Source organism: Ursus americanus, chromosome 21 (genome assembly GCF_024610735.1).
Source record: "Ursus americanus isolate L20-20 chromosome 21, mUrsAme1.1.p, whole genome shotgun sequence".
In the NCBI taxonomy this organism is placed as follows: Eukaryota; Metazoa; Chordata; class Mammalia; order Carnivora; family Ursidae; genus Ursus; species Ursus americanus.
The window spans coordinates 17,825,763-17,852,159 of record NC_142147.1 but is presented as its reverse complement, the minus strand read 5'-3'; the positions used below and the strand labels follow the sequence as shown (position 1 = coordinate 17,852,159).

Sequence of the window (26,397 nt, the reverse complement as noted above, 5' to 3'; positions counted from 1 at the left end):
ACTTCCCATAAGACTCAACTTCTTTTTAGAGCACATCGTCAAGCTGGAAATAGCATGTATTTTAAAATTCTTACACTTAAACCTATATCTTATACCTCTACCTATACCTCTATCTGTATCTTTATCTTTGTCTCTATATTCTCTTGCAGGGGAAAATAGACAATGACATAGAAGGTCTCACCTTCTCCCTTCCAGGAACATTAATTAAACATTTGCTACTTTTTTTCAATGCTACATGTCTCTCAGTAATAGCGAATAATGTTGGGTAAATTATTTAAAAGCTGTTATGTTTTGAACTTAAACAGACTTAAGTTCAAATTCTATCATTGCCACTTCCTCCACTAGCCAGTCTCTGGAATTCTCTGAGACTCTTTCTCTTCATCTGTATTTTGCAATAATAGCGTGTCCCTCACAGGGTTACTGAAATAATTAAGTTATTGAATTAAAAATGTAGTAGTTATTAGCATTGCCAGTTAATAAAGCCACCATCGATGTATGCCGTGAATGCAAATGAAAAATCCAGTGGTTATTTTAACAGAGATTCTTCTCCTGAAGGTTGCTGACTGTGCAGCATTATCTGTTTTTCCTATAACAGTTACTGGCTAAATACTTGTATGTTTCCATTAGCCGCAGTTAGTGTAATTTGCCCCTGCTACTGCTGTGAATGTTGTTACTGGTGAGTGCTCCGTGTGTGGTAAGGATGTGCTAAATGCACTCATTTCGTTCCCTAACATGACTATATGGTAACATATACACTCATTACCTCAACTTAACAGATGAGGAAACTATGGATAAAAAGCCTAAGTTGCTGAGTATCACACAAATAATCAGGAGTGGGATTGTGATGCATACCTAGGTTTTTCTGACAACACAATGCCTATCCTCTGTCCCTCTGCCACACTTTCTTTCACTGTGATCTCAGTGACTTCAGCTGTGCCTCTGCTTGTTGGAACAGCTTATATTAGCAGGACCAATTTTAATTGAAATCATAAACTACTCACTGTCTAAATAGCCTTGTTCCATTCGGGATGCATACCAACAAGGAAGGAAAATATCCCAGGTCTGTGGAATTAACCAGAGCATGGATGGAATGCTCCCCGCTTCCAAGTCCAACCCCTTTGTATAGGTTTGGTTATTATTGGCTGTAAACCCAATTGTGATTAAGGACGTAAAAGAAGAAACAATCTTCTAACAATAGCATAAATCAGGCATTGTGCTAAGTTCCTATTATGTATCATTTCACTTATTTTTCATAGAAGATGCTGTGAAGCAGTCACTGTGATTTTAGTTTTATGAAGAAGGAAGCTGAGACTCTAAAAAGATGAGTTCCCTGTTAGGGGGCGCAGGGCCAGGATTTCAACCTAGATTTCTCCTGACCGTTGACTACCATGTGTGTGCGTGCTTTGCTATGTTCTGGCATTTTGCATGAGGAGTGGGATGATAACTCATGTTTACTGAGCCCATCCTTTGTGACAGACACTTTGAAATGCTCTTCTTTGCAGTTAACTGTTTATATGTAAGGTAAAAATTCTTAGCACAGAGTAAGTATTAAAATGTAGTTCAGTGCCTTCATGTTAACCTGCTGTGGTTCATTTTTTTTTCCTTTTAAGAAATTTATTTCAGGTGTGTATGTGGGGTTACCATGGTGTTGAGATGACACGTGATGGTTGTTTTTAGGTAGTTGCTTCCTATTTTTTTCAGAGCATTCGCCTTGAGTAAGACTACATGAGCTGCTTAAAATAAGAGTGGGCATGATGGCCATCCAGCAGCCAGAGTAGCCTGACACACGAGCATGGTAGCCACAGTGCTCTGTTGTCCTAATTCCGCTCCTGAATGTAAGTGCCCACTCAACAGAAGAGATTGCATTTTGTTCTTCCTATTTGAACACGGGCATTTTTATAATTCACTGCAGTTATCTGGCTTGTTGTTAATGAGCTCTTTTCCTGAAAACACTCTTCTTACCATTCTGATGTCCAGTGATGCAAAAGTGGGAATATTTCACACTGTAAAGAACCTGGCATTAATTTAGAGGGTAGGCTGTGTATTGATTGACTCTCTCCTCGTTCTTGTAGTAACTCCCATATTTGGTAAGGACCTAGTTTTGTCTGTTTTAATTTAATGTACTTTATTATTCACATGAGTTTTTTTGGTGATAAGAACACTTTACATGAGCTCTACCCTTTAACAGATTTTTAGGTGCACAATAGAATATTGTTAACTCTAGGCACAGTATCGTATGGCACCTTTCTAGAACTCGTCCATTTGAACTGAAACTTTAATACCCAGTGATGAGCGACTCTCCATTTTCCCCTTCCGCCAGCCCCCGGCAAGCACCATTCTGTACTTTTATGAATTCGACTCTTTTAGATTATGTGGTCCTTATCCTTCTGTGGCTTATTTCACTTAGCATGGTGTTCTCCAGAGTCACCTCTGTTGTGGCACAGTATAGATATTCCTTCTGTTTAAGGCTGAATAGTATTCCATTCTATCTGTATACCACATTTTCTTTCTTCATTCATCTGTTGAAGGTCATTTAGGTTGTTGCCCCATCTCGGCTATGAAAGAGTGCTGCAATGACCATAAGAGCGCTAATCTCCCTTCAAGAACCTGGTTTCGATTGTTTTGGATAAATACCCAGAAATGAGATTGCTGGATCGTATGGTAATTCTATTTTAAATTATTTTTTAGGAACTCCCATACTGTTTTCCATAGGGGGTGCACTTCTTTGCATTCTCACCAACAGCGTGCAAAGATCTGGTGTGAGGACTGAATCCTTTTAAAATAATTAAAACTTGGTCATTTAGTTTCTGCATCCTCTTAGCCAGGTAGAAGTCCGATTGTCTCCCAGTTCAGAAGTACCAACTCTTCAAATCACTGTTCCAAAAAGCTCGCTGTACTTGCTAATTCAACAAGCAGTAGTTAATGCATCAGTTAAGTCATACGTTCATTTGGGCAGATAGCTATTCATTCACGCACACACACGTGTGTGTTATAGGATTTATTTACTTTGTTGTACAACTAGTATCAGTGTAACTCAGGTTTTTCTAGGGAATTTCTGTAAAGACAAAGCCTCTGCTCTCATGGACCTTATTCTACAGTAGGGAGGCTGGCTGAATAGCCATGGAAAACCCAAGTTCTTCACATTTATCTCATTAGGTACATGCTATCTAAAAATTATAAATAAAGATAGATTATGGAACTTTAGGGTCACATGGAGGAAGAAGTTTCCTAGTTTCATAATGAATTTGAATAGAAGCAACCATAGGTATCCAATGAGGCAGAAGTGGAAATATCTCACACTACAGAGAACCTAACATTAATTTGGATAGGGGACTGTGTGTATAAAAATTTTTTTTCTCTCATCCTCTCTTCCTCTATTTCTCTAAAGAAATGCTTTGGATAGAAAAGTGCTCCTTTTTCTCCTTAGAGGAATAATAAATAATATGTGATGCAGGGTGACGCAGGGACCTTAGAATCCTAGGACTAGCAGAACCAGATAATATTATTTATTAAAGCAGTTAGAGCAACCAGTGGAGCAATTAGAGGCAAAAAGCTGAAAACTTGTAGATGGAATTTTTGATACTAAAAGTGCATGCGAGAAAATGTTAAAATGGTTTCTTTAGGCATAATAACAAAAGCTAGAATGAAATTAAGCAGTGAGAAAGAAACAGTTGGAGTTCAGTGAAATATAATAACTGATTCATAACTAAGGGGTTTATTTCATTATAAGTGGCTCTAAATAGCATCTTCGCTAGCAGTTGGCTCAAAATTGCATCTTCCTATAAATTTTCCATATAGAGGCTGCAAACCAATGTTTAGCAAAACATTTTTTATAACATAACAGTGCATTTATGCCTGTTAAATTTGAAAAATAGATATACATTGCCTTTCTCCAACAGCAGCATCTCCCTAAGTGTGTTCGAAGGGACACTATTGGGATTAAAGACATTGCGGCCAGATCAGTTTGAACTCGAGTTTCTTTGCACTAGGACTTCATAGGTATGGTAATTTGCTAAAGTACATTGCACTTTTTAAGAAAGAGAAAATGTAAGCAGCACATTCTGTCTTTGAACTGTGTGTAGTTTTGCAGAGTATCAGGAGCATGTGGGGAGCACACTCACGCTCCCGTGCTGGTCTGCGGTCCAGATTCTAATGCACTGAGCATGGCAGGTAGCACGATACTCATCCCTCTATGTGTAACAGGATATGCATCTTTTTTGTTATGAGTCTCCCTCTCCCCTCCCCCCTTTTTTTTCTTTCTGTAGGACTTACTTTAGGGAGACTCATGACTTTCGTGAATACTTTGACTCTATTACCTTAGGCCACGGGTCATTAAACTATGTATAGCCGTGTGCCAAATCTGGCCTACCACATTTTTTTAAATGAAGTTTTATTGGAACACAACCATCCTAATTCTTTTTTGCCCAACAACTGCAGAGTCGAGTAGCTGTGACAGAGAGTGTATGGCCTACAGAACCTAAAATATTTGCTTGACAAAAATGTTTGCCAACCCCTACCCCAGAGTGGTAGGGGTTTGGATTTTCATCGGCCATTTGAATAGTTGCCTCCCATATCATTCCAGGATCTTATGCTGTCTCAGAAACTCCCTAAAGATAAAAATAAATAAATAAACATTTTTTAAACCTGTAGCAGTCAAAGAAATTATTTGTATGAAACTCCAGCTATATGTGATGGGAATTGGCATCTCCCAAGCTTTCCTGAGAGCCCTTGGGACATTGGTCCTCATGGGACCCGTGGCAGTATGTACTCATGTTGAGTCTGCCAGAAAATCCTGGTTTCATTTACTGTAGCCTTGGGGCCCGTCCCCATAACTACAGTACAGGCTGTGAAAGGGCATCCTGAAAAATGCTGTGAGGCTTACCTGCTTGGAGTGAGGAATTTACTTGTTTCTTGCATGAGTTTATCATAAAACTCCATTTTTTCTCCATTCTCCAGACCTCAGTAATGACTACAATACAGGGTTTTTAGAATTCAGGCTGGTGACTGCCTTAGCCAAACCCTGGTCTCTGCATTTCAGGGTCTTGGTAAATTCTCCGAATAGCAGTGTTTCTAGCAGTATTTCTTTCTTTTTTTTTTTTTTTAAAGATTTATTTATTTATTTATTTGACAGAGATAGAGACAGCCAGCGAGAGAGGGAACACAAGCAGGGGGAGTGGGAGAGGAAGAAGCAGGCTCATAGCGGAGGAGCCTGATGTGGGGCTCGATCCCAAAACGCTGGGATCACGCCCTGAGCCGAAGGCAGACGCTTAACCGCTGTGCCACCCAGGCGCCCCTCTAGCAGTATTTCTGTATCTAAAAATATAAGACGGCATGAAGCAGAAATTCACTTGGAAGATACTCTCTGTAGTTATGTTCAACAAACCCTAACACGTGTCCTCCCATGTGAGTGTCGATATTCAACAGGTGATACTGGAAATAATCTGTGGGTCTTTATCCGTGTCTAGTTAGTGTTTTAGTATAGTGCCCTTCAAATGCATCTCACTTACACTTCATTACAGTAACTCTATGAATTACACACATTCTATTTGCATTTAACAAACTGTAACAGGTTGTTTTCCCTGGGAGTAGAGTCTGAAGTCCAGGATCTTTGTTAGGGATCAGCACCTGTGATTGGAAGGAGACAAAAAGCAGGATGAGCAGGGGGAGAAATCGAACAGCAGCACAGTCCCCGCACAACCTTGGCTCAGCCCCGTGGGTCTCTCTGGAACAAGTGCTAATCATCAGAGGAGTCCTGCCTCATGCCAAAAGGGCCTTTATCCCTCTGCTTGCTTAATCTTCAGATAAACTCTGGAATGTAGGCTCTCCGATTCTAAGGCGTGGGTAGCTGAAGTCTGTCTTCAGACCTCTCCCCACACAGCGCAGACAGCCTTCCTCGAAGGAAGATCTGCACAGCCTATCTTCATGTCTATCATGGGTGAGAGCTCTGAGCCTCTTGATTAGTGAAGTACTTTGACTAAATTCACCCTGCTCGCCATGTAGCCCCCAAAGCCATGTTACCACCACAGGACAGTGTCTTCCTTTAGGCAAAGAGGTCTCTGTGCTACATTTTGAGATGCGGGCACTGACGAGGCAGAGTGGTTAGCTGAAGTGCTCTCGGTGTGGGATGGCCGTAGTTATCCAGAACCATGAAGCTGTGTGTCTTGATAAAATATGTTATAAAAGTATTTTAAAACAAGGGGTCTAGAGTGGTAAAAATAGCATAAGAATCTACAGACAAGAAAACAAAATTGGAAAATGCTGATCTTGGGTTTAAAAGTTTCTGTTTTTTGTTTGTTTTTGTTTTCTGATTGGTGAAGTCTTTGTCTCTTCTAGGGAACAAAGTTTGATAGTAATGCTTATATTCCGAGAGAAACAAGGATGCTTGTGTGAGCTGAGCAGTGTTATCTAACACTGTTATACTCATAAGGCAAAATAAATCCTCTATTTTGCATCCCAACAAAGGGAGATTGACATCCTTATCTGATGTTCAAATATTTATGGGAGTCATTTCAACCAAGCCTTTATTTCTCCTTATATTTCTATATTTCTCTGATTTGACACGAGGTATTATACAACCTTGCTTTTGATAAAGGACAATCAGATTTGACTTAGTGTTATAGAGGAAAACATACTATTGCATATTTTAGAAGAGAAGATGCTAAAAATGGAGAAATGCCATTTCCATCTATCTATCAAAAGTTTATTAGCTTTATTCTGTGTGTCTGGAGCTAGTTTGCTGGGGAGTGAAACAGTTCAAGTTAAAGGGCCTTCCAAATGCGCCTCACGATTCAAATCAAGTTTTGGGATGGTCTGGTGAGGTGTGTAGCTTCATAGTAAATGAGAATAAGATTTTTTTATAAAAGTCCTTAAGAAGTGCCAAAGTTATGGACAATATATTTAATAGTGCAGAAGACAGCAAAAGACCTCAATGTCCTTCCAAAGCCGAGGGTTTGAAATTGGAGATAACAGGTATGGAAAGGGAGCAGGACCCAGAAGGTCATGAAGTGTGGGAGATCTTCTCACTGGAGAAAGAGGAAGCCTGTCTGGATCACCTTTATTAATCATCAAGTCCATGATATTAGACTTTGCACTTTATACAAGACTAAGTTAGACCATATAGGCAGGCATTGTGTTTAGGGATGAGTATTTTTGGTGGAAAATACTTTTGTCCCCCTAGAGAGAATTACATCTGCTTGAACACTAGAAGGGTGCGCTTATATTAGTACTATTGTATATCAGATAGGTAGACAAGCTATTTCAGTATAAATGCATTTCCAGCCCTTAAGAGTTAAAGGCCACATCTTGTGCACCTGCTAATTCCCAACATTTACCATAAGTCCTTAGCATGTACTAATGAGCCTAAACTTACTAAATGTCCAATGAAATTTTCAATGCATATATAACTTTATGACATTAAAAAAATACCTGCTTTGATATAGTTATGCACTACTCTTAGTATTCCTTGGGTATGCATGTTTTCCATAAACATTATTTTTTTAAAGTTAATGATATTGACTAAAATTGGACAAATATATAATCAAAAACCAATATCCTCATAGCTGTCTAATATTCAGTCTCACATACTATGGTCAGGATATGATACTTAGTATCTCACTAACTTTATGCCTGGGGAAAAATGTGTATTATCTGCATTTTGCAACCATGAATGTTAAGAGTCAGGACAATTTATATGGGCTACTCAAGTCATTTATATGGAGGATTAAATAAGAAATTAATATATGGGGTTTAGCAGAGAAGCTAAAAATTAGGAAGGCCACGATAAATAGATTAAATAAATTACTAAATCTTAATCCCGGGGATGGTCGTATGGTCCGACTGCTACATAATGAAGTGGTCTTTTTTGTTTTTAATTTCACACTATCTCTATGTTATTGTTAATGTAATGTTATTGTTCATCAACTTTGAAAATCCTTTCATATAGAGAAAAGTCAATATTGGCATGAATGGTAGCCCCCAAAAGATATTTAAGAGACTTAAAGGATGTTTTTCACTCTCAGATTTCCCCTAAGAGGAAGAGGCTGTGGGCCTTTCATAAGGGTAGTTCTTCAGTATTCCTCCATCTCCTTTACTTCCCACATCCAAATCATCACTATGTCTTGTTTATTTTACTTTCTAAACTCCGACACCATCATCTCTAATGTGATCACTCACAAAAGTCCCATTTGGCTGGCTCTAACCCCTTGATATCCACACAGCTGCCAAACTAATCTCTAACTCAGTTTAGAGCTGTGCTGTCCATTAGATTAGACACTAGTCACATGTGGCTCTTTGAATTAGAATACAGTTAAATTAAACAAAATACAAATTTCAAGTGCTCCGTTACACCAGCTAGATTCCAAGGGCTAAACAACTACATGTGGCAAGTGGTTACCATATGCAAATATGCATCGCAGAATGATCTATGAAATTCAGCTGTGGTTAGATCATATCACTTTCCTGCTATATTTCTTCTAATGGCTCCCCATTTCCTACAGGTAAAAAAAAAAAAAAAGTTCCTCCACACAGTTCCCGAGGTCCTTCATGATGTATTCTCTGATGTCCTTTCCCTGTTGAATCTTGAACTTCAGCCACACCATCCTTTGTTAAGGTCTCCAAGCACTGTGAACATATTCCTAACTCAGACTTTTCATATTTGTTGCTGCTTTTGATGTGAATAATTTGTAATATTTTATATATCTCAGCCCTTTTGTTTTTTTCTTCATGAGTATATCACTGTAAGCTTTGAAAAGACTTACTTACTTTCATTGTCTTTCTTGATCTATAGACTTAGTGACATGAGCCCGAGGCCAAACCTGTCTTGGCACCTAACACAATGCCTTGTACATAAGAAATACTCAATAAGGATTCAAATCTTGGGGCGCCTGGGTGGCACAGCGGTTAAGCATCTGCCTTCGGCTCAGGGCGTGATCCCGGCGTTATGGGATCGAGCCCCGTATCAGGCTCCTCCGCTATGAGCCTGCTTCTTCCTCTCCCACTCCCCCTGCTTGTGTTCCCTCTCTCGCTGGCTGTCTCTGTCTCTGTCGAATAAATAAATAAAATCTTTAAAAAAAAAAAAAGAAAGAAAGAAATAATAAGGAGTGAATGAAGGAAGAAAGTTAAGAGCCAAGATGGAAGGGAAGGATGGGAAAGAAATGACAGAATGCTTATCTGTCTGACCTGAGCTCCCCTCACACTATTCTAGTCCTTTAATTTTAATGGTTTCCTAAATACACTTAAACTCTCAAAATTTTCTCATGCATTTTTTTTCTGCTGAGGATGCTGTCCCTACTTATTCTACCTAGAAAAGTCCTGCTCATTCTTCCTGTTCCCAAACAGATGCTACATCCTCTTGGTGTCATCTCTGACCACCCCTCACCCTTTCCCAGGCACGTTTGGACTCACTCACTGCAATGTGAGCATTACTTCACTACAGAGCTTGCCCACTTTTCATTGTAAGCAATGAGGTCACAGTAGTGTGTCCAAGAAGAGAGTCTTTATTCAAACGTTTAGCATCTTACTTGCCTAAAAGAAGCAACCACATAAACCTTATTGAAATTTTAAAAAAAATAATAAAAATTGTACGTTTAATCCCTTCACATTGTGTAAAACTGCATTCTATTTTCCCCCCATATTTTTGCTATCATATAATATTTAAAATTTTCAGTTATGAATGATTATTTTGATGACTCAGAGAAAATTAGAATTTCTCCAAAGATATTATGTAAATATTGAAGAATTAATCATGAATCAAATTTTATTTGGGATTTACACTAAAGAGTTCTTTTGTTCTCATTGTTCTTTTGGTTCTTTGGCTGCAGAAAGTTACACACGAGACTGTGGCTTTAGGGCTCTACTTTTCCAAGATAAAAATGGAACACACTACAAAACAAAGCACACATTCAGAAAATGGAACCTTATATGAACTGACAGATTTGGAATCTGAGAGTTTTCTTTTTGACCCGAAGTAAAGTAAAAGGTACATGAGAATGATTGTGTTGGGTGAGTCTGCTTCACTCTCTAGGTGAAAACAGCAAGTCAAGATATAACATTATTTCTCTCTCCATATGAACACCAAACACTAGGATCTTTGAACTATTTGGGTGTTGTTTAAAAATGCCTAGATACTTGGCATAGTATCTGCTAGAAATAATGATACTCAGTGTAAAACCACTTTTAAAAACTATGAGGAAACTTAGAACACATTATCAAATTTGGGATTCACCTTAACCTTTGAAAGAAGGCAATCGTATTGTTCTCATTTTTAGGTGAAGAAACTGAGGGTTGGCTATAGAAATTGCCTTAGCAGAGAGGTTGGGAATGGAAGGGCCATTCCCTGGAAAAATCATCAGGCGTTTCGCCAATATTATAGTGGAAAGAATATACTCTATGATAACTTTTCCTTGGGCAACCTGTTATCAGTTTATCTGTATCTAATGGTTATGGTAATCGGTGTAGATGTTTGTGTCCACTCCACAGTATATCCTGTATGGTTTTCTCATGTTGCATCGAAACCACTGGCAGTGAAAATGGAAGACTCCCTGACTTCGGGACGTTAGTTCTAAAAATCCTGAAAATGTTCTTGACATTATTACAGACCAAGAAGCAGTAATTGAACAGCAGATGGAGGGTCTCCGTACATATTTTGGGGGGTGGGATTGGGAAGAGGAGGCAGGAGATGCTTTAAATGAGCATGTATTAACTTGAATATGGACAACAAAATACACACACACACACACACACTGGGATTTTTGTGTCATATGTTGGTATGAAAGAGAAGTAGTTGAGCTGTGTTAATTGAGGAAACATATTACTCAGGTAAAAATGGTTATTTAATATCAGTGGGAGCCACAGTGCAGAATAGGGTCCTATTTCCCAACACAGGGATATCCATGGTCCACTTTGATCTATTCTCAGCCACTGCACCAATGGTGTCTTCTTATATTTACTTCTGAACTCTGCAAGCTACTCTTAATTGGGTACACTGGTGACATCAGTTTGTGTTCATGGTCAGAATACTGTAGAATGAGCTTCCAAGAAAGGCACTATGCATCTAGGTAGGAATTTTCTTGCACCTGTAGCCTTAATTTCACAAAGATGATGAAGTTTTTACCACTTACTTCTACGACATACTACTGTAGGTTAGTGCAACAGCAGTATTGAAGCAAACCGGGGACTTGGTTGGAATAAAACAAGAAAGTTTAAGTAGGGCTTCTAAAACATATTCATTGTACTAGACGGAGAATGTCTATTTCCAAAACTTCCGTCATTAGGATTGATGTTAACATGACCCAAGGAGCCCATTTTCTCACATGCCACTTCCCGCTGTGTTAATAAGAAGTTCCTTCTTACTCTGGCAGGAAGATGACTCTCCAAAGTGTATTCTGTTCTTCTCAAAACGAGATTTTTTGTCTAACACACTTAAAGTAATTCTGCAAAGGAACAGCAAATCCAAAACATGCAAATTTTTTTTCAGAAATTAGAATGGAGACTTCAGTACCAGAGGTGCGGATCCTGTGACTTTCAAGACATAAATTAGAAAGCATTGAATTTTTCAGTAGATATAATATGAACCAAAATAGTTCTTTCTCAGTTTTTTTATTCTTTTCCTATCCTCATTATTCTTTTTCCTTGTATTTCTTTAGCACCATATTTCAAACTTAGTAAAATCCATGCTTGATAAATATTTGTATGTCCTTCCTACAATCAGTTATTGAGTAACTGCCATGCAAAATCCAACCAGTGTGATACTGTGATACACGAATCAAAAATGTGTCCTTGTCCTAAAAGAGTGAAAGTCCTACAGATGTTTTACTAGAGAAAATGGAAGGGACATCCTTAAGGAGAGGAATGACTCAGACCACGTGCAGAAGGCTCCCTGTGGATGAGCTGTGGGCTGTGAAACAAAGGACACCCCTTCATTTCATCAGCTCAGAGTCTGTGCTCGTGAAGGTACACAGAATAGCAGATATTTTGAAAGAGGCGAAGACTGGTATCAACAAACCTTACAAATGGTTCTGGAATAGCTCTCTAGTGTCACATGTGAAATCCTGCCTTTCTAAGGCTACTAAAGGATGTGAATGAGAGTCCTTATTTGTATATTTCCATTTCTAGAAATTTGTGTCTGCAGTGAACTCTGGACTTGAAGGCATCTCTTACAGGTTGAAGAACTGGCTCACCATTTATTTTATTACTCATTTATTTATTTTCCTAATGTGAGTCATGTATCAACTCACTGCAAAGAACTCACTTACTGCAAAGAACAAGAAGAAGATATCTTCTCCAATTTAGAGAGGAGATGATGAGATTATGAATAGTTACATAATTTCAATGAGATTCCACCCGTGAGAAGGTTCTCTGGCTTCTCTGATTATGTTTCTTCCACTTTACCTGCTGCTACTCAGACAGACACAGGGAGTCCCAGGAAACAGAGTGGCTTACGGATCTAATATCCAGGTATCCAGCCCAAACCATGATATTCTGCGAATTTACATAGTACACTGGATCCTAAAATTTCAGTTGTTATTCCAGGTTTGCTTTCTTAACCCATTCTAGTTTGTTTTGAAGTTATTTTCTATTAATTGACTTAATAAGGAAAGAGCCTATATTAGTCTCTTACTGAAGTGTTTGCCCTTTATTGCTGCTGCTGTTACTATATCACACAGTGGAATGAGCGACTGAGAGGAGAGGGGAGAATTTGAGGTAATGCGGGGGATGGTGGAAGCTCAGAGGACCGGAGGAAAGTAAGCTGACTCTTTGCAGCTAGAGACGGCGTGGTGTGGCTCTAGAATGTGTGCTTGTGGTGGGGAGGTAGGGTGGAGCAAGCATCTTCTGAGAACATTCTTGAACATGGTGTGCTTTCCGTTTTTTTTTTTTTTAATGTAATCTTTAGCTATGTAACAAATTTTAAAATTGTTAAAAGTGTAATTAATTTTAACTATGGTTAAAAAAAAGATTATATGTTATTCAGTATTAATACACAATTGAATGTGTCCAGGAAATCTTTGAACCTGCAATGGTGAGTTCATGAGACAGAGAAAAGTTGGTGGGAAAATAAACACCTAAACTAATGGTGCCAGAGATGCAGCTATCACGCCCCCACGTGCTCTCCCTTCTCAGCTGTATTTTTCATCCTTAAGCGGGCCTCTTCTCTGTTTTTGCTTCTACTGATGTGAGAACCCACATGTACTGGTTGAGGGACAGGGGAACCAAGGAGTGAAAGGGGACCGAGAAGGGGATAGGGAGTCATCCGGAGAAACATAGTATCATGTCCAGATAAGTAATGATAACATTACAGACTTTTAAATATAGACTTATTGAGCACGTATTATGTGTCAGGCCCTGTAATAAGTGCTGTATGCATTAGCTCATTAAAGCCTCACAAAACCTATTATAATTTCCACTTTACAGATTAAGTAACAACGACACAGCTAGACTAATGGCATGACTAAATCACACCTCTGTAAGCGATGAGGTCAAGACATGAACTCACACAGTCACACTAGCACCCATATTCTTTATGATGAGATTATGAATGCCTGTGGAGCCAACGGCATTGGACTCTCCTGGTAGCCTAAGAATAAATAGCCAAAACCCCAGGCCATGCCCTTAAGCAACAGAGCAGAAAAGAGTTTGCTAGGAAATAAAGGTGGGTTAAAAACTTATCAGGAGGTCTTGGGACACGGTTGGTTGGGTGGCTCAGTTGGCTAAGTGTCTGCCTTTGGCTCAGGCCCTGGGATCAAGCCCCGCATCGGGCTCCTTGCTCAGTGGAGACTCTGCCTCTCCCTCTCCTTCTGTCCCCCTACCCCTCGCTCATGTTCTCTCTCTCTCTCAAATAAATAAATAAACAAATAAAATCTTTATTTAAAAAAAAAGCTTATCAGGAGGTCTATAAAGAAGATGAGAGATGGAGGCTTCTTGTTCTCTAGCTTTCTGGAGAGGTCTAATTCCTTATCATCTTATTTAATAAATCATATTTCCTTAGATCTGTTTCACTATATGAAATTATATACAAATTACAATATATATAATAAATACATACATAATATATATTATGTTAAGACTTTATACATATATATATATAATAGGCATCTATAAGATGTTCAAGTCAGTTGTATTCTAAACTAAGAAAAATAATCACAATTTTGAGTTCAGAAACTTGAGTATACAGGTGGCATTCAGTGATGTCACTATCACACAAATGATGTGAGAACACTTGATCCCGATACTTAATGGTCTGCACATACATGTGTTGACAAAAGCAGGCCACATTTACCATCTCATTCAGTCCTCACAACAGTCTTATTATCCAATACTAATATCATCCCTTTTATTTTTTATTTTTTATTTTATTTTATTTTTTTTTAAAGATTTTATTTATTTATTTGACAGAGATAGAGACAGCCAGCGAGAGAGGGAACACAAGCAGGGGGAGTGGGAGAGGAAGAAGCAGGCTCATAGCGGAGGAGCCTGATGTGGGGCTCGATCCCATAATGCCGGGATCACGCCCTGAGCTGAAGGCAGACGCTTAACCACTGTGCCACCCAGGCGCCCTGCCCTTTTTTTTTTTTTTAAAGATTTTATTTATTATCTGAGAGAGTGAGTGAGAGAGCGCACAAGCAGGAGGAGGGGCAGAGGGAGAAGCAGACTCCCCGCTGAGCAAGGAGCCTGATGCGGAACTCCATCCCAGGGCCCTGAGATCATGACCTGAGCCCAAGTCAGATGCAGAACCAACAGAGCCACCCAGGCGCCGTCATCCCTATTTTATATGTGAATGAGGTCAGCCCTTCCTGTATCTAGCTGGTGTACACATAGACTTCAGAGGGAATCAAACATGAATGTTCATTCTAGTTCTGGTATGTACTAATTAGGTTACTTAAAATGTCCTCTAAGGGTTTCATTTTTCTTTTCTTCATTCCATAAGAAAGCAAAGAGAAGAGGACAGAAGAAGAAAGAGGCATCTAGCACTGTGCTTCGTCCACATTTGGTGTTGAATGCATGCTTGTTGATGATGTTGAGTCAGGATTTCTGGGATGTTTAGCAAATCTTTGGAAGCCTTTATCATAAAGTCTGCTAGGCAATAAAATGTCTGAAATGTCTACACAGGCAGCAAGGGGCTTCTTGAAATAGTTGAGGTGGACTTTAAACTGAATTTCAACAAAGTCATTTTCCCCCTTCAAGCTCCTCCTGTTGCGTAATCTCGTAATATTTTGACATTCTTACCTGCAATCTTACCAAAGGGCTGTATTTATAGCCTATTTTATAAATTCTTATGACTTACTCCATAAAGTCTGTCATGAACTGGAACTTTAAAAAATGAGAAAAATATCTCCGCCTCTGTTAGAATTATGAGATGTAAATGACGCCCAAGTGTTTTTCTAGTTTTCTGCTATTTATAAACTGTTAAGAAAGGGGCTTTCTCCACCGCCTTCCAAGTAGAAAAGTTTATTGAAGTTTCGTGTCATCTGATATGGTGATTATGGGGAGTATGATATTGATAAACATATCTCTAGCATTTTTAAAAACATATCTTAGAGACTGATTTATGCTTTTGGTCTGCAACCGTATTTGGCCAGTGAAAAAATTGAGGTTCAGTGAATCTATTAATTATCCCCAAAATAATAATACATAAATAATAGAGATAGAATGACTGTCTTCTCATTGTATGCTCATTGGTGGAGAGCAGAGAGAAATCCTGCGTCTCCTCCTTTTTTTTATAAAGCCATTAATCCCATCATGAGTGTCCACCCTCATGGCCTTATCTTACCCTAATTACCCCCCAAAGGCCTTATTTCCAAATACTATCATATTGGGAGTTAGGATTTTAACCTATGAATTTTGTGGCTACACAAATATTCAACCTACAGCACCCTTCCTTCATTCTGTAAGAAACCAAAGAGAGGAGGACAGAAAAAGGAAGAGGCATCTAGCATTGTGCTTGGCCCATGATAAATGGTCCCTGTTTCCATTCTATCCTGTTTTAGTATATTTCACTACTTATTAATGGGCCAGTTTTTCTAATTAGGCCTTGGGTTCCTTAAGACACTTACCCTATTGGATTCAGCATTCCATAACCAAAACACAGATCTTGGTGTATAAAGAGAATAACAATAAATGTGAAAAAATAATTACTGTATTATTTTGATGCCTAGTGTTCCTGACGTGCACTTGGTTGTAGATACAAGATACCTTAATGATGTCTTATCTGAAAGAGTTTTTGCAAAAGAGGAACAGCTAACCTGTGCATTTAAAAGTGTTAATTTCATAGACTCTAGTGTTGTTTTTAAAGCTGCTAAAATATCCATTCCAACTTCCAAAAATTATTACTAGAGAATCAGCAGCCATCTTACTTTACGGACAGAAACTAATAGGAATCCTAAATATGTACTTCACCTAACATGAAAGCAAAACAAACCGGATGACATAGACAACACATACATGTTGTCTAGTCAAATATGTGTTTAACATAAACACACATTTCCTTTGAACTGCCATAAATAACATGCCGCCTAGCACCATCCTGCTTTGGGTTTGAGTTTATTGTTTTATGTGATATTTTGTGGCAACTGTTAATTATCATAAGCTGTCCAATAAATGTGATGGATTGTCCAATTAACTCTTCATCAGCATCCGTTTTTAAAGATGCTACCTATTGAAACTGATGGCAGTTTATGACCTCCATGTTGCATATGTAGCTAATTACTCCTTGGACAATAATTATTAAGTTTCTTGTGCCTCATTCAGTCATTTTATTTTACAAATTATGATGCCACTGAGTTTCCCAATCCATTTGACTTCACAACTATGACTCTCCAAGGATTACTAAAGGTCTGCTGTGGAATATATGGATCATATAAACATTGAAGTAGATTACAGATGTATCTGTTTTGTAGGTTTTCCATCGACCGGCACACTGACCTGGAGAGACAATTCAACATTAATGCAGATGATGGAAAGATAACGCTGGCAACACCACTTGACAGAGAATTAAGTGTATGGCACAACATAACAATCATTGCTACTGAAATTAGTAAGTGCCTGGGTTTAATTTCTTCCTTGTGTGACTGGGTTTAATTTATGCCTAGTGATCACGTGGTTAATGTGATCCCTGTTTCCATCAGATATTTTGGCATTGGAACTTATTTTATTGGCCCCAAGGAGTCTTTGAATCAGTTATCTCAATAAGAAATAACTTGCCCAGTGGTAAATTACCAAACGTTGCAATATATGTGGGAAGGAAACGTTCTTATATCCAAATACTCTTATATCATATATCCATTATTCAGCCATTAAAAATGATGTTTTGCATATTAAAATATGGGGAAAGATTTAGTATGAAAGGGTAGGTAAAAAAGAACTCAAGAACTATACACTACAATTTAAATGGACCAAAAATAAATCTTACATACAATATAAGAATTACTGTTCACATATTTAGACCATATCCATCATTTTCACATATGCAGACAGAAAATACAAAAGGAAACTTCACACTATCAATACATATTATTTTGGAGAGATGAAATTACAGATGATTTTTTGTTTCGTTTTTAGAGTTTAATATAGCTTACACAGTAACCGTAGACTAAAACTGTAACTTCAATATAATTGTTTTCACAAATTACGTGTGAAAATGTAAGCTCTTTAATTTACTTTTTAGAGGATATTGCAGGATTGTTAAAATAACATATGTTAGCCTTTCAATCAATTTTCAGTGAGCACAGTTTATTTCATTGCAAGTAATAGGACTACTATTGAGTCTCTAAGCCAGTAGCTATACGGTGGAATTTAGTGCTACACCATCTTTGAGAATTTGCACTCTGCCTCACCAATTTTTTATTATACAAAAACATGCCAAAGGAACATAATATTCATTTTATTTCCAAACAAAATACATTTTCTATATTATTTGATGTTCTTCTTTCCATCAAGGACCTGATAAGGCCTTTACAGTTGACACATATTCAAGGGAGACAATAAATTCTTAAAGGAGTTGGGAATCCGAATAAGGAAATAAAAATCAACATTAAGAAAAAGTCATGGGCATACGGGCAATATAAAGTGGATAGATGACAATGATAGGATGTGGGACCTAAAATCTGCTCTATATTCTCTCTAAAATCTGCTCTATGTTTTCACAGCTAATGTGAAAACAGGGCAAACATCTCTGAGACACACGATTAATTTGTTTGTACAAACAAGAGTAATCCATGCCTTTAGGAAGGGCACAGCTTTTCCTTGTTCTGAGATATGGGGGACATGTCCTCCATGGAGCCTTATTAAAAAACAAAACAAACAAAAACACTGTGCAAAAAAGTGAAGATTTAAGAGTGAAGAATATCTGGTATTTTAGAGCAACCTTGAATGTAAGCAGAGGACATGCGGTCAAGTTGACCAATTGGACGGTTCTGGAGAGAGGATGATCTCTGGAAACTCTGGTGTTTTTCTGGTTTAGAAGTAGTATTCTCTTCCCCCATGCTGGTCGCAATTTCCCCTTGTTAACAGTAAGGGATAGAGCAGCCAAACTATACCACTTGGTAACTGGTTTATTAGAAAGGTTAACCCCATCTAGAGAGGTACAGACATGAAATTTTTATAATTTACAATGTTGAAGCCCCATTATTGCTTTAAGCCTCTGAGAAAAACTGTACATTTAGATTGCTTTAGGGCTTTATAAAAGTGTTCTGAAGGATCACAGTTTTCTTTAAAGTATGTAGGCAGTAATTACTTTCTGAAGAACCCCCTCCTATTGAATACAGCCTAGTTGAGTTAGCCTTAATCCATGACACTTTTTTTTATGAGATCGATGCCTTTACTTAATATTCATCAAGGAGGTCCTAATTATAAGGATCTATGGTACTCCATTCTAAGGAATAAAAATAAATGAATATGCAGAGCAGGTGGTTAAGAAACATTTCAGGGACAATACAGAAACAAAAGGCTCATTTGCAAGGAATCACAGACAAGTAAGAAGACACACACAAAAGCAGATGCTCCAAGGTAATGAGCTGTTAACTCTGGGGTGACAGGGTACCAGCCCAAGTCTGCAAAGACATTCCTTTGCTCATTCACTCAATAATTAGTTATTGAGTCTATACTACGTGCCAAACACTCTTCCAGTGACTGGGGATATAGCAGTGAGCAAAAGAGACAAAATCCCGGTTCCTCTTGGAGTTTTCCTTCTTGTGGCTCCCGGAAGCACCTGCATATGAAAGGGTAAGTTGAAGTCTGCTGAGATATCCATAGAAAGACAGAGGGGTAAGGAAGACGATGATGGGAATTTACAGGCACTTCCGTGTTGATGGTGTGGAAAAGGGCAACGACTTTTGTACTCCTTCAATCAACAAAGGATTATATTTAAAAATGGATCATGATACACATGAAAAAAACAACCCTTTATGTGTACCCATAAAATAATTAGATAAGATCATTTTTAGAGTGGTGGAGATTATTATTATTAATAAACACAGTGTAATCAAATTACAAAAATATATCAAAATGTAGACCAGATAACATTTTCTTCATGACTTGAGATAAATCACTCAAATATGTCCCAGATTGAGTTTTACAGTTGGTTCCATGTGGGCAACAAATCAGAATGGCTCTGCCCACAAAAATACCATCAGCTTATAGAGTTTAAAATATATAACCCAAACTTAGATAACTCTGTTGAAACAATGAGAGTCATTGCTCCCTTTTAATTAACTAATTAATTTTTACCCAGAGATTGAAAACTAAACAAACTACAAAGGCATATTTTGACCCATAAGGAAGTTTCATTCAGGAGGTGAAACAGCTCAAAGAAATGTGGAATTGTAAAGTTGGGTATCAGGCTGCTTTTCTTGGAATGTTTGCCTGTAACCTTCTTAGAACAAGCAAGCAAGAAAGTATATAAAAGAACTTTAATTTTTAGCCATAAAATATAAGCTGAGGTGGGCATAAATTTAGGAACTTTAAAAGTACAATAAAGCTGGTTTTTTTCTAAATCATAAAAGGAAGTAGAAATAATAAGATCACAGAGAACTTAAGAAAAATTGGAATTACATGAAACGGCTTAGATACGTGTTTGACTTGGTTTTATTATTTAGCCCATCATGTAATGTTTATCTTCCAAAGCCACAGACCATGTCTTGGGGAAAAAAAAATATTAAAGGGAGATTTATTGTATTTGGATGAATCGAAGATTTAAAACCACCCAGGACAACAGAACCCTGTAGGGGGGAGGTTCTAATAAAGATAAAGAAATATTCATTCCAGAGAGAACAATTTAAAATTATTCTCAGAATGCCATCTCATCAGACAAAGATTTAAACAAATGAAATTAAACTAAAAAAAAAAAAATGGATCTTAGGGAAGTCCATCTGTTATCTCTTAATGAGAATGGAGATGTCGTCCTTTATCCTCTTGTGTCAGATTCACTTAACCAAGGCTGAGATGCTTCGCTGTGTGTATTACGCAAGGATTGCGGTGGTAATAGATCTAGCTTGCCATCACAATCAACAGGCACATCTCATTACATGAGCTGGCAGTTAGATGTCCATGTGCTAACAAGAGATTAGGCTTGTAGAGCGTGTCTCTGCTAGTAGCAATCCCATCGTCTGCGACTGTAGCGCGTGGCTGCTCCTGTTTACCACGATGGTGAAGGCTTAAGGTAAATTTAGCTGACAGTTAAACACTGAAGAAGTATTATGTAAGCCCTACGATGCATTAAATTCTCACAACACTCTGAGAAATTTGGTACTATTAATATAATTGACCCTTGAACCGCACAGGCTTGTAGTGCGCGGGTCCACTTTATGCAGATTTTTTTCAGTAAATATACTTAGAGGACTGTAAATGTATTTTCTCTTCCTTCTGATTTTCTTAATAACATTTTCTTTTCTCTGGCTTACGTTATTATAAGGGTGTTGTATATAATACATATAACATACAGAAAGCATGTTAAAGAACAGCTGATGTCATCAGTAAGACTTTCTGGTCAACTGTAGACTATTAATAGTTACGCTTTTGGAGAGTGGAAAGTTATACATGGATTTTCAGTTGTGCAGAGTTGGGGGGATTTGTTGGTGCCCTTCACCCCCCACATTGCTTAAGAGTCAACCGTATGCCTTTTTCAGAGAAGAAAACTCAATGCAGTTAAATAACTTGCCCAAGGTTTCACAGAGTAAGGGCTGGGTGAGGGGGCAAGATTGGTACACATGCCATTCAACTGCAGATTACATTCTCTTCTAGCTCCTTTCCTTTCAAACTCCTGCTTAAATTGAGCTTCCAGTGCTCCCACATCATTTGCTGAAGCGAGTGAATGAAGTAGTTCCTCTATGCAAAGCAGAAGGCTGGCTGCCGGGACAGGGGTGCAGCGGAGGAAAGGACATGCACCACCCCAGCCCCTGCTGTTCTAGCGTCTCTAACCCAAGGGTAGGAGTATTGCCTAATGTACAAAGCAGAGCTCTGGGACTGTTCAGACTGGGATTCTTTAACTATTTTAGAGATCAGGAAACTGAGGAACAGAGAATAGAGGGCACACAATAGTACATTTTCGGGGACAGCACTTTTCGGTGAAGATCCCAGAGAACATAGCTTACGCAGGTGACCCGAATCACCACCACAGAAGAGCCCTGGTGTCAGGCCAGGACCTGCTGAGTCCGAAACTCAAGGTGGCAGTTCAGGTACCCACTTTCCTGAGCTCTCCCACGTCCTCTCCACCCCCTCTCCCCCCATCAGAGGTACCTTAGAATCTAACGATGCCTTGAAGGAAGACAGAGAAAACTGAGGTGTTCTTTTGTTCGCTTTTGTCTTTATTTGTTGTCATTCCTGCAGTGATTAGGTGATCTCTCCCTGAGCTGTGAGGTGGCCTAAGGCCCATCAGACATTGCATGGGGTTCCTCTAGGTTGAACAGGGTGCTAAGACCTACCTACCAGAGCCCCGTGATTAACAACGCAGCTGTAGGGGACATAAAGGACATTGGGGAACAGTGGTGGAATCCACTTGCTTTGAATAGTCTCTGCAGGGGCTTTTCAGAGGCATTGAATGCCAGTTTTAGAGCAGAGAAACTGGTGATGTGAGGTGGAAAGTGGGGAAACCCGCTGACCCTGTGTGCCTGGGAGCTGGCAGTTGGCACAGACAGAAAGCACTACTTACTATTGGTTACCTGAAGGTATTTTAAAGCAGGAAGCATATAATTGCCCATTAAATTAATCTCTTTGAGTTAGTGATAATGCATTGCTCTGGCCCACTACAGTGGGCTGCACACAATATTGCAAATGAAGCTTTTCACTAATGATGGCTAAATCTCCCCGGGAAAACACTAGTTTGATAGCACTTAAGAAATGTTTTTTCCTGGCGTAGGGCCCAGCTGCCAGACTAATTGCTTTGCCCAACCCAGGATACTAGGAAAAATATGTCTTTATAGCTCATTGTTCAGAGAAATCTTGAGTCCTGGAGTTGGCCATGTCCCTTGGCCATATATCCTCTGGCAAATTATTTCTCCTCATCTGCTCTCAGTTGTCTCATCTGTGGAATGGGAATCCTAATTGTTCCGTAAAATCTTGGGCATAGTGAGAATTGAATTAAAAGTGATAGTACTATACCTCTTTGCTCAAAATCCATCTATAAACTCTAGAAATTGATAAAGTGTTATTGTTAATGCAGCCATAATCGTGGGCTTCGAATCACAGTTTAATTTAAATTCATTTATTTGGTTTATACTGTCTGTTACTCCATCTCCTCCCACAACAACAAAATTGGTAATCATGGTCTGCGTGTCACCGTGAGGTGCAGCTCTGTTTCTTCATCGTGCGGCTGATAGCTTTGTTCACTGACCTTCCTCTTGTCCTTGGTTCAGGCACGGTAGACCACCCGGTGGCTAAGGAAAGGCCCTCACGATGAAGCAGGCACATTTTTGGAGAGCCCGCTTGGACTAAAGACTTCAAATTTTACATCAAGATCCTGTTCAAACTATTTAATCTCTTTCTCTATTGCCTGTGGCGTAATAGAGGCTAGAGTTTCATGAGGATCAATGCTATACTGTAGAGTAGAATTGAATGGAAGCAGCTGAAGGGATGCCATTGTCCAGTTAGATAACTCTCATCGAAGGCAAAGCGTGCTGGGAGCCTGGGGTGGACAGTGAAATTCAGGTGCAGGGGTGGGTCATTGGCTCCCAAATATCAGAGAGGCCGTAGTGAGATGACTGTGTGAGAATATAGGCCCCTACCCCAGAGAAGCATACAAGTGCTGTAAGGTGGAGATCAGGTTGTTAACAGCAAGGTGATAATGAAGGGATGTGGGAAATAAAAATATGTGGAAGTCAAGGGGGAGCTCCAGGTTCCTGGGAAAGGGGTCAGCATCCAGTGCACAGTTCTCCATAGGGAAGGATGGCAGTCAGCGCCATTCTGCATTCCAGCAGATGCTGACGCACGCTCCAAATGCATATCATTGGTGAGTAGCCCGCATCAGCTTCATGTTAGCCATTACAGTCCCCACATGCTATATAGCCACTCCAGTTCTTGCATCCTGACTTGGGAATTTCCCTCTAATTCCTCTGTGTTCCGCAACCATTCTATCAGTATCTTCCCACAACCTCTCCATCTTTTTCAGCTCTGCCCCTCTTTTGTTCTCATCCACTTAGAAAAGCATGCCTATTGAGACTGGAGATATGGATTTTAACCAAGAACTTCACTAGGATGTCACTATGACTAAGAGCCCCTTAGTCCTAACGTAGAAAAAGACAGAAGGTGAGAGGTTTCTTGAGAGGGGTGTCTGGGTGGCCCAGTTGGTTAAGCATCCGACTCTTGATTTTGGCTCAGGTCATGATCTCAGGGTCCTGAGAATAGAGTCCTATGTTGGGCTCCTCACTCAGCATGGAGTCTGCCTGAGAGTCTCTCTCCCTCTGGCTTGTGTGCACGCGCTCTCTTTCTCTCAGATAAATAAATAAATCTTTAAAAATAAAGGCAAAGATGGGAAGATGGCAGGCTAATGTTCTAAAGAAAATCATCCCAGTCCAGGTGAAGGAGGGTTTTGATTTTTTTTTTTTTTAAAGATTGTATTTATTTGAGACAGGGCATGAGAGAGAGCACGAGAAGGGGGGAGGGGCAGAGGGAGAAGGAGAAGCAGGCAGACTCCCTGCTGAGCAGGGAGCCCCACGCAGACTGCATCCCAAGACCCTGGGATCATGACCTGAGCTGAAGTCAGATGCTTAACCTACCTAGCCACCCAGGAGGCCCAAAGCAGGAGGTTTTTTAAAGATTTTGTTTATTTGAGGGAAAGAGAGAAAGGTGGGGGAGGGGAGGAGAGGGAGGGAGAGAGTGTCAAACCCACTCCACACTGAGGGCAGAGCTGACCTGGGGCTCAGTCTCACCACCCTGAGATCATGACCGGAGCCTAAACCAAGAGTCTGTCAACCCACTGAGCCACCCAGGTGGCCCCGAAGTAGGTTTTTTTAAGCGGGATCTGGTGAGGGAGCCACGTGCAGGAGACGCCGGTGCTCAGCAGGTAATCATTTGCCCTTGCAAGGCTTCCAGGTGCTGCCCCTCTGCGGGGGATCAGGGCTGCCAGGTGTTTCTCAGTCAGGAGTACCCCTGCGGCGCAACAGCCCAACCCCGAGAGGCGGTCCGGACTCCTCCCCCTGTGCCGGCAGTTAAACCTCCGGGGTGCGTGCAGCGGCCAGTCTGTGGCGGCTGTTTTCGTGTGCTGTCGGGCCTTCTCTTCGGGAAAGTCTGGTCCTTCGTTCCTCATGGCCTGCGGTCTGCAGGATCTCCAGGGAAGCGGGTTAGTGTTGCTGCAAACTATGGGGTTTAGGTCAGCAAGCAAGGAGTGAGTAAACCTGAAGCAAGTTACCCCTTAAGACTGGTGGGTGTGCTGTTGGGTTGATAATAACGGCAATGCAATATTGATCATCGTGACAATAAACGTGACTTTTATCATTATTGTATGATTGAAGAGGATGTACCGAAAAGGGGCCTCCTCCTCATGGGCAGAACCCCCTCACTTCATTCCGAGGATCTACCCAATAGTGAGTTTGTTCCGCAAGTATCATCTCGAGGTTATTTGGGGGAATATAATTTTCCACATGATATGCACCGGGTAGAAGTGTCTTTGCTTGGTCAGCCCTAAGTGTCCCGGCCAGGTTCTCAACTTGAAAAGCTCCCTAGTTCTAACCAGAAGCCAAGCTCATGGGCATTGCTATCACCGCTTTAAGAAAGTAGTAGTGGTTATTAGTTAAAAGCCTAAACTTTGAGTCAAATTGTGACAGCCGAAATCCTGGGTTTAACGTACGTTTCATGTTTGACTTGAATAAGTTCTATAATCTTTTTAAGCCTCAGTTGCTATATTTGAAGTTTGTTATGAGAGTGAAATGAGATAATACAGATAAAGGACGTGAAACAGAGCCCGGCATGTAGTAAATACTCAATAGTGTGGCCTTCCCTCTCTCAGGCTTTCCCCTTCCTTGTGCCTTCTTTTCTCTCACCTCCTCCGGACTAAACCTGGTGCTTACCTCCTCTCACACACCCTGTCGTTGCCTTTGTCGTCTAGCTAAACATTCTATCGGCCACTCCTATCCCCTGTTTTTCCCAGCCACTTGGGCTTAGGGAGAAAGGGGACCGGAGGAGTCGCAGGAACACTCTGATTTGTACTGGCTCACCTCTATGGCATAATAAACCGTGTCTAAACGTAGCAGCTTCACATAATAAACGTGCATTTGTCCTGGTTCTGTGGGGGCAGCTGGGCAGTTCTTTTGCTAATCCTGTGGCTTGTGTGGGGCTAGAATGTTTGTGACTTACAGGTGACTAGCAGGCTGGTTAGACCAGGTGCCATAGTGGGCACAGCTGTTCTCTGTTCCACGTGTCTCTCGTCCTCCGGTAGGCTCGCTCGCCTTCTGCAGCCGTGTGCTCAGCGTTCCAAGGAGCGTCAGAAGACGGGTGAAGCAGCACTTTTTAAGTCTGTTTGCATCATGTTTGCGATGACCTCACTGGCCAAATCAAGTCACATAACCAAGAAAAGAGGTTCAAGAAGTGGAGGTGCCTGAGTGGTTCAGTTGGTTAAGCGTCCGACTTTTGATTTGGGCTCAGGTCATGATCCTGGGGTCATGGAATTGAGCTCTGCACTGGGCATGGAGCCTGCTTGAAATTCTCTCTCTGCCCCCCCCAAAATAAATAACCTTATGTTAAAAAAATAAAAGGAGGTTCAAGGAGTGGAGGAATAAATATCACCTCTTAATGGGAGGAGTTGGAAATGTGATGGCCATTTTTTTTTTCTTTTTAAAATGTATTTCATGCCAGGATGCTGAATCTCCGTATGTGTGACCAAGAAGTGATAATGATCTATATAGCCTACGCTCCCCTGTCTTTTTCCAGAATCCTCAGTATACTACATGTCTGTCCAAATTCTTTGCTGCAAAACCTTAC

At 40.0% G+C, this 26,397-nt stretch overlaps 1 protein-coding gene across 3 annotated transcripts in view; it reads left to right on the top strand.

Moving 5' to 3' along the window:
* The window catches only part of CDH8 (cadherin 8), a 354,935-nt gene that overhangs the window by 201,115 nt on the left and 127,423 nt on the right, over window positions 1-26,397 (top strand). For all 3 annotated transcript variants that reach the window (XM_087870475.1, XM_087870474.1, XM_045806927.2), the window contains one exon: window positions 16,890-17,026. In XM_087870475.1, coding sequence (XP_087726601.1) covers window positions 16,890-17,026 — 137 coding nt within the window. The remainder of the gene's footprint in view (window positions 1-16,889; window positions 17,027-26,397) is intronic.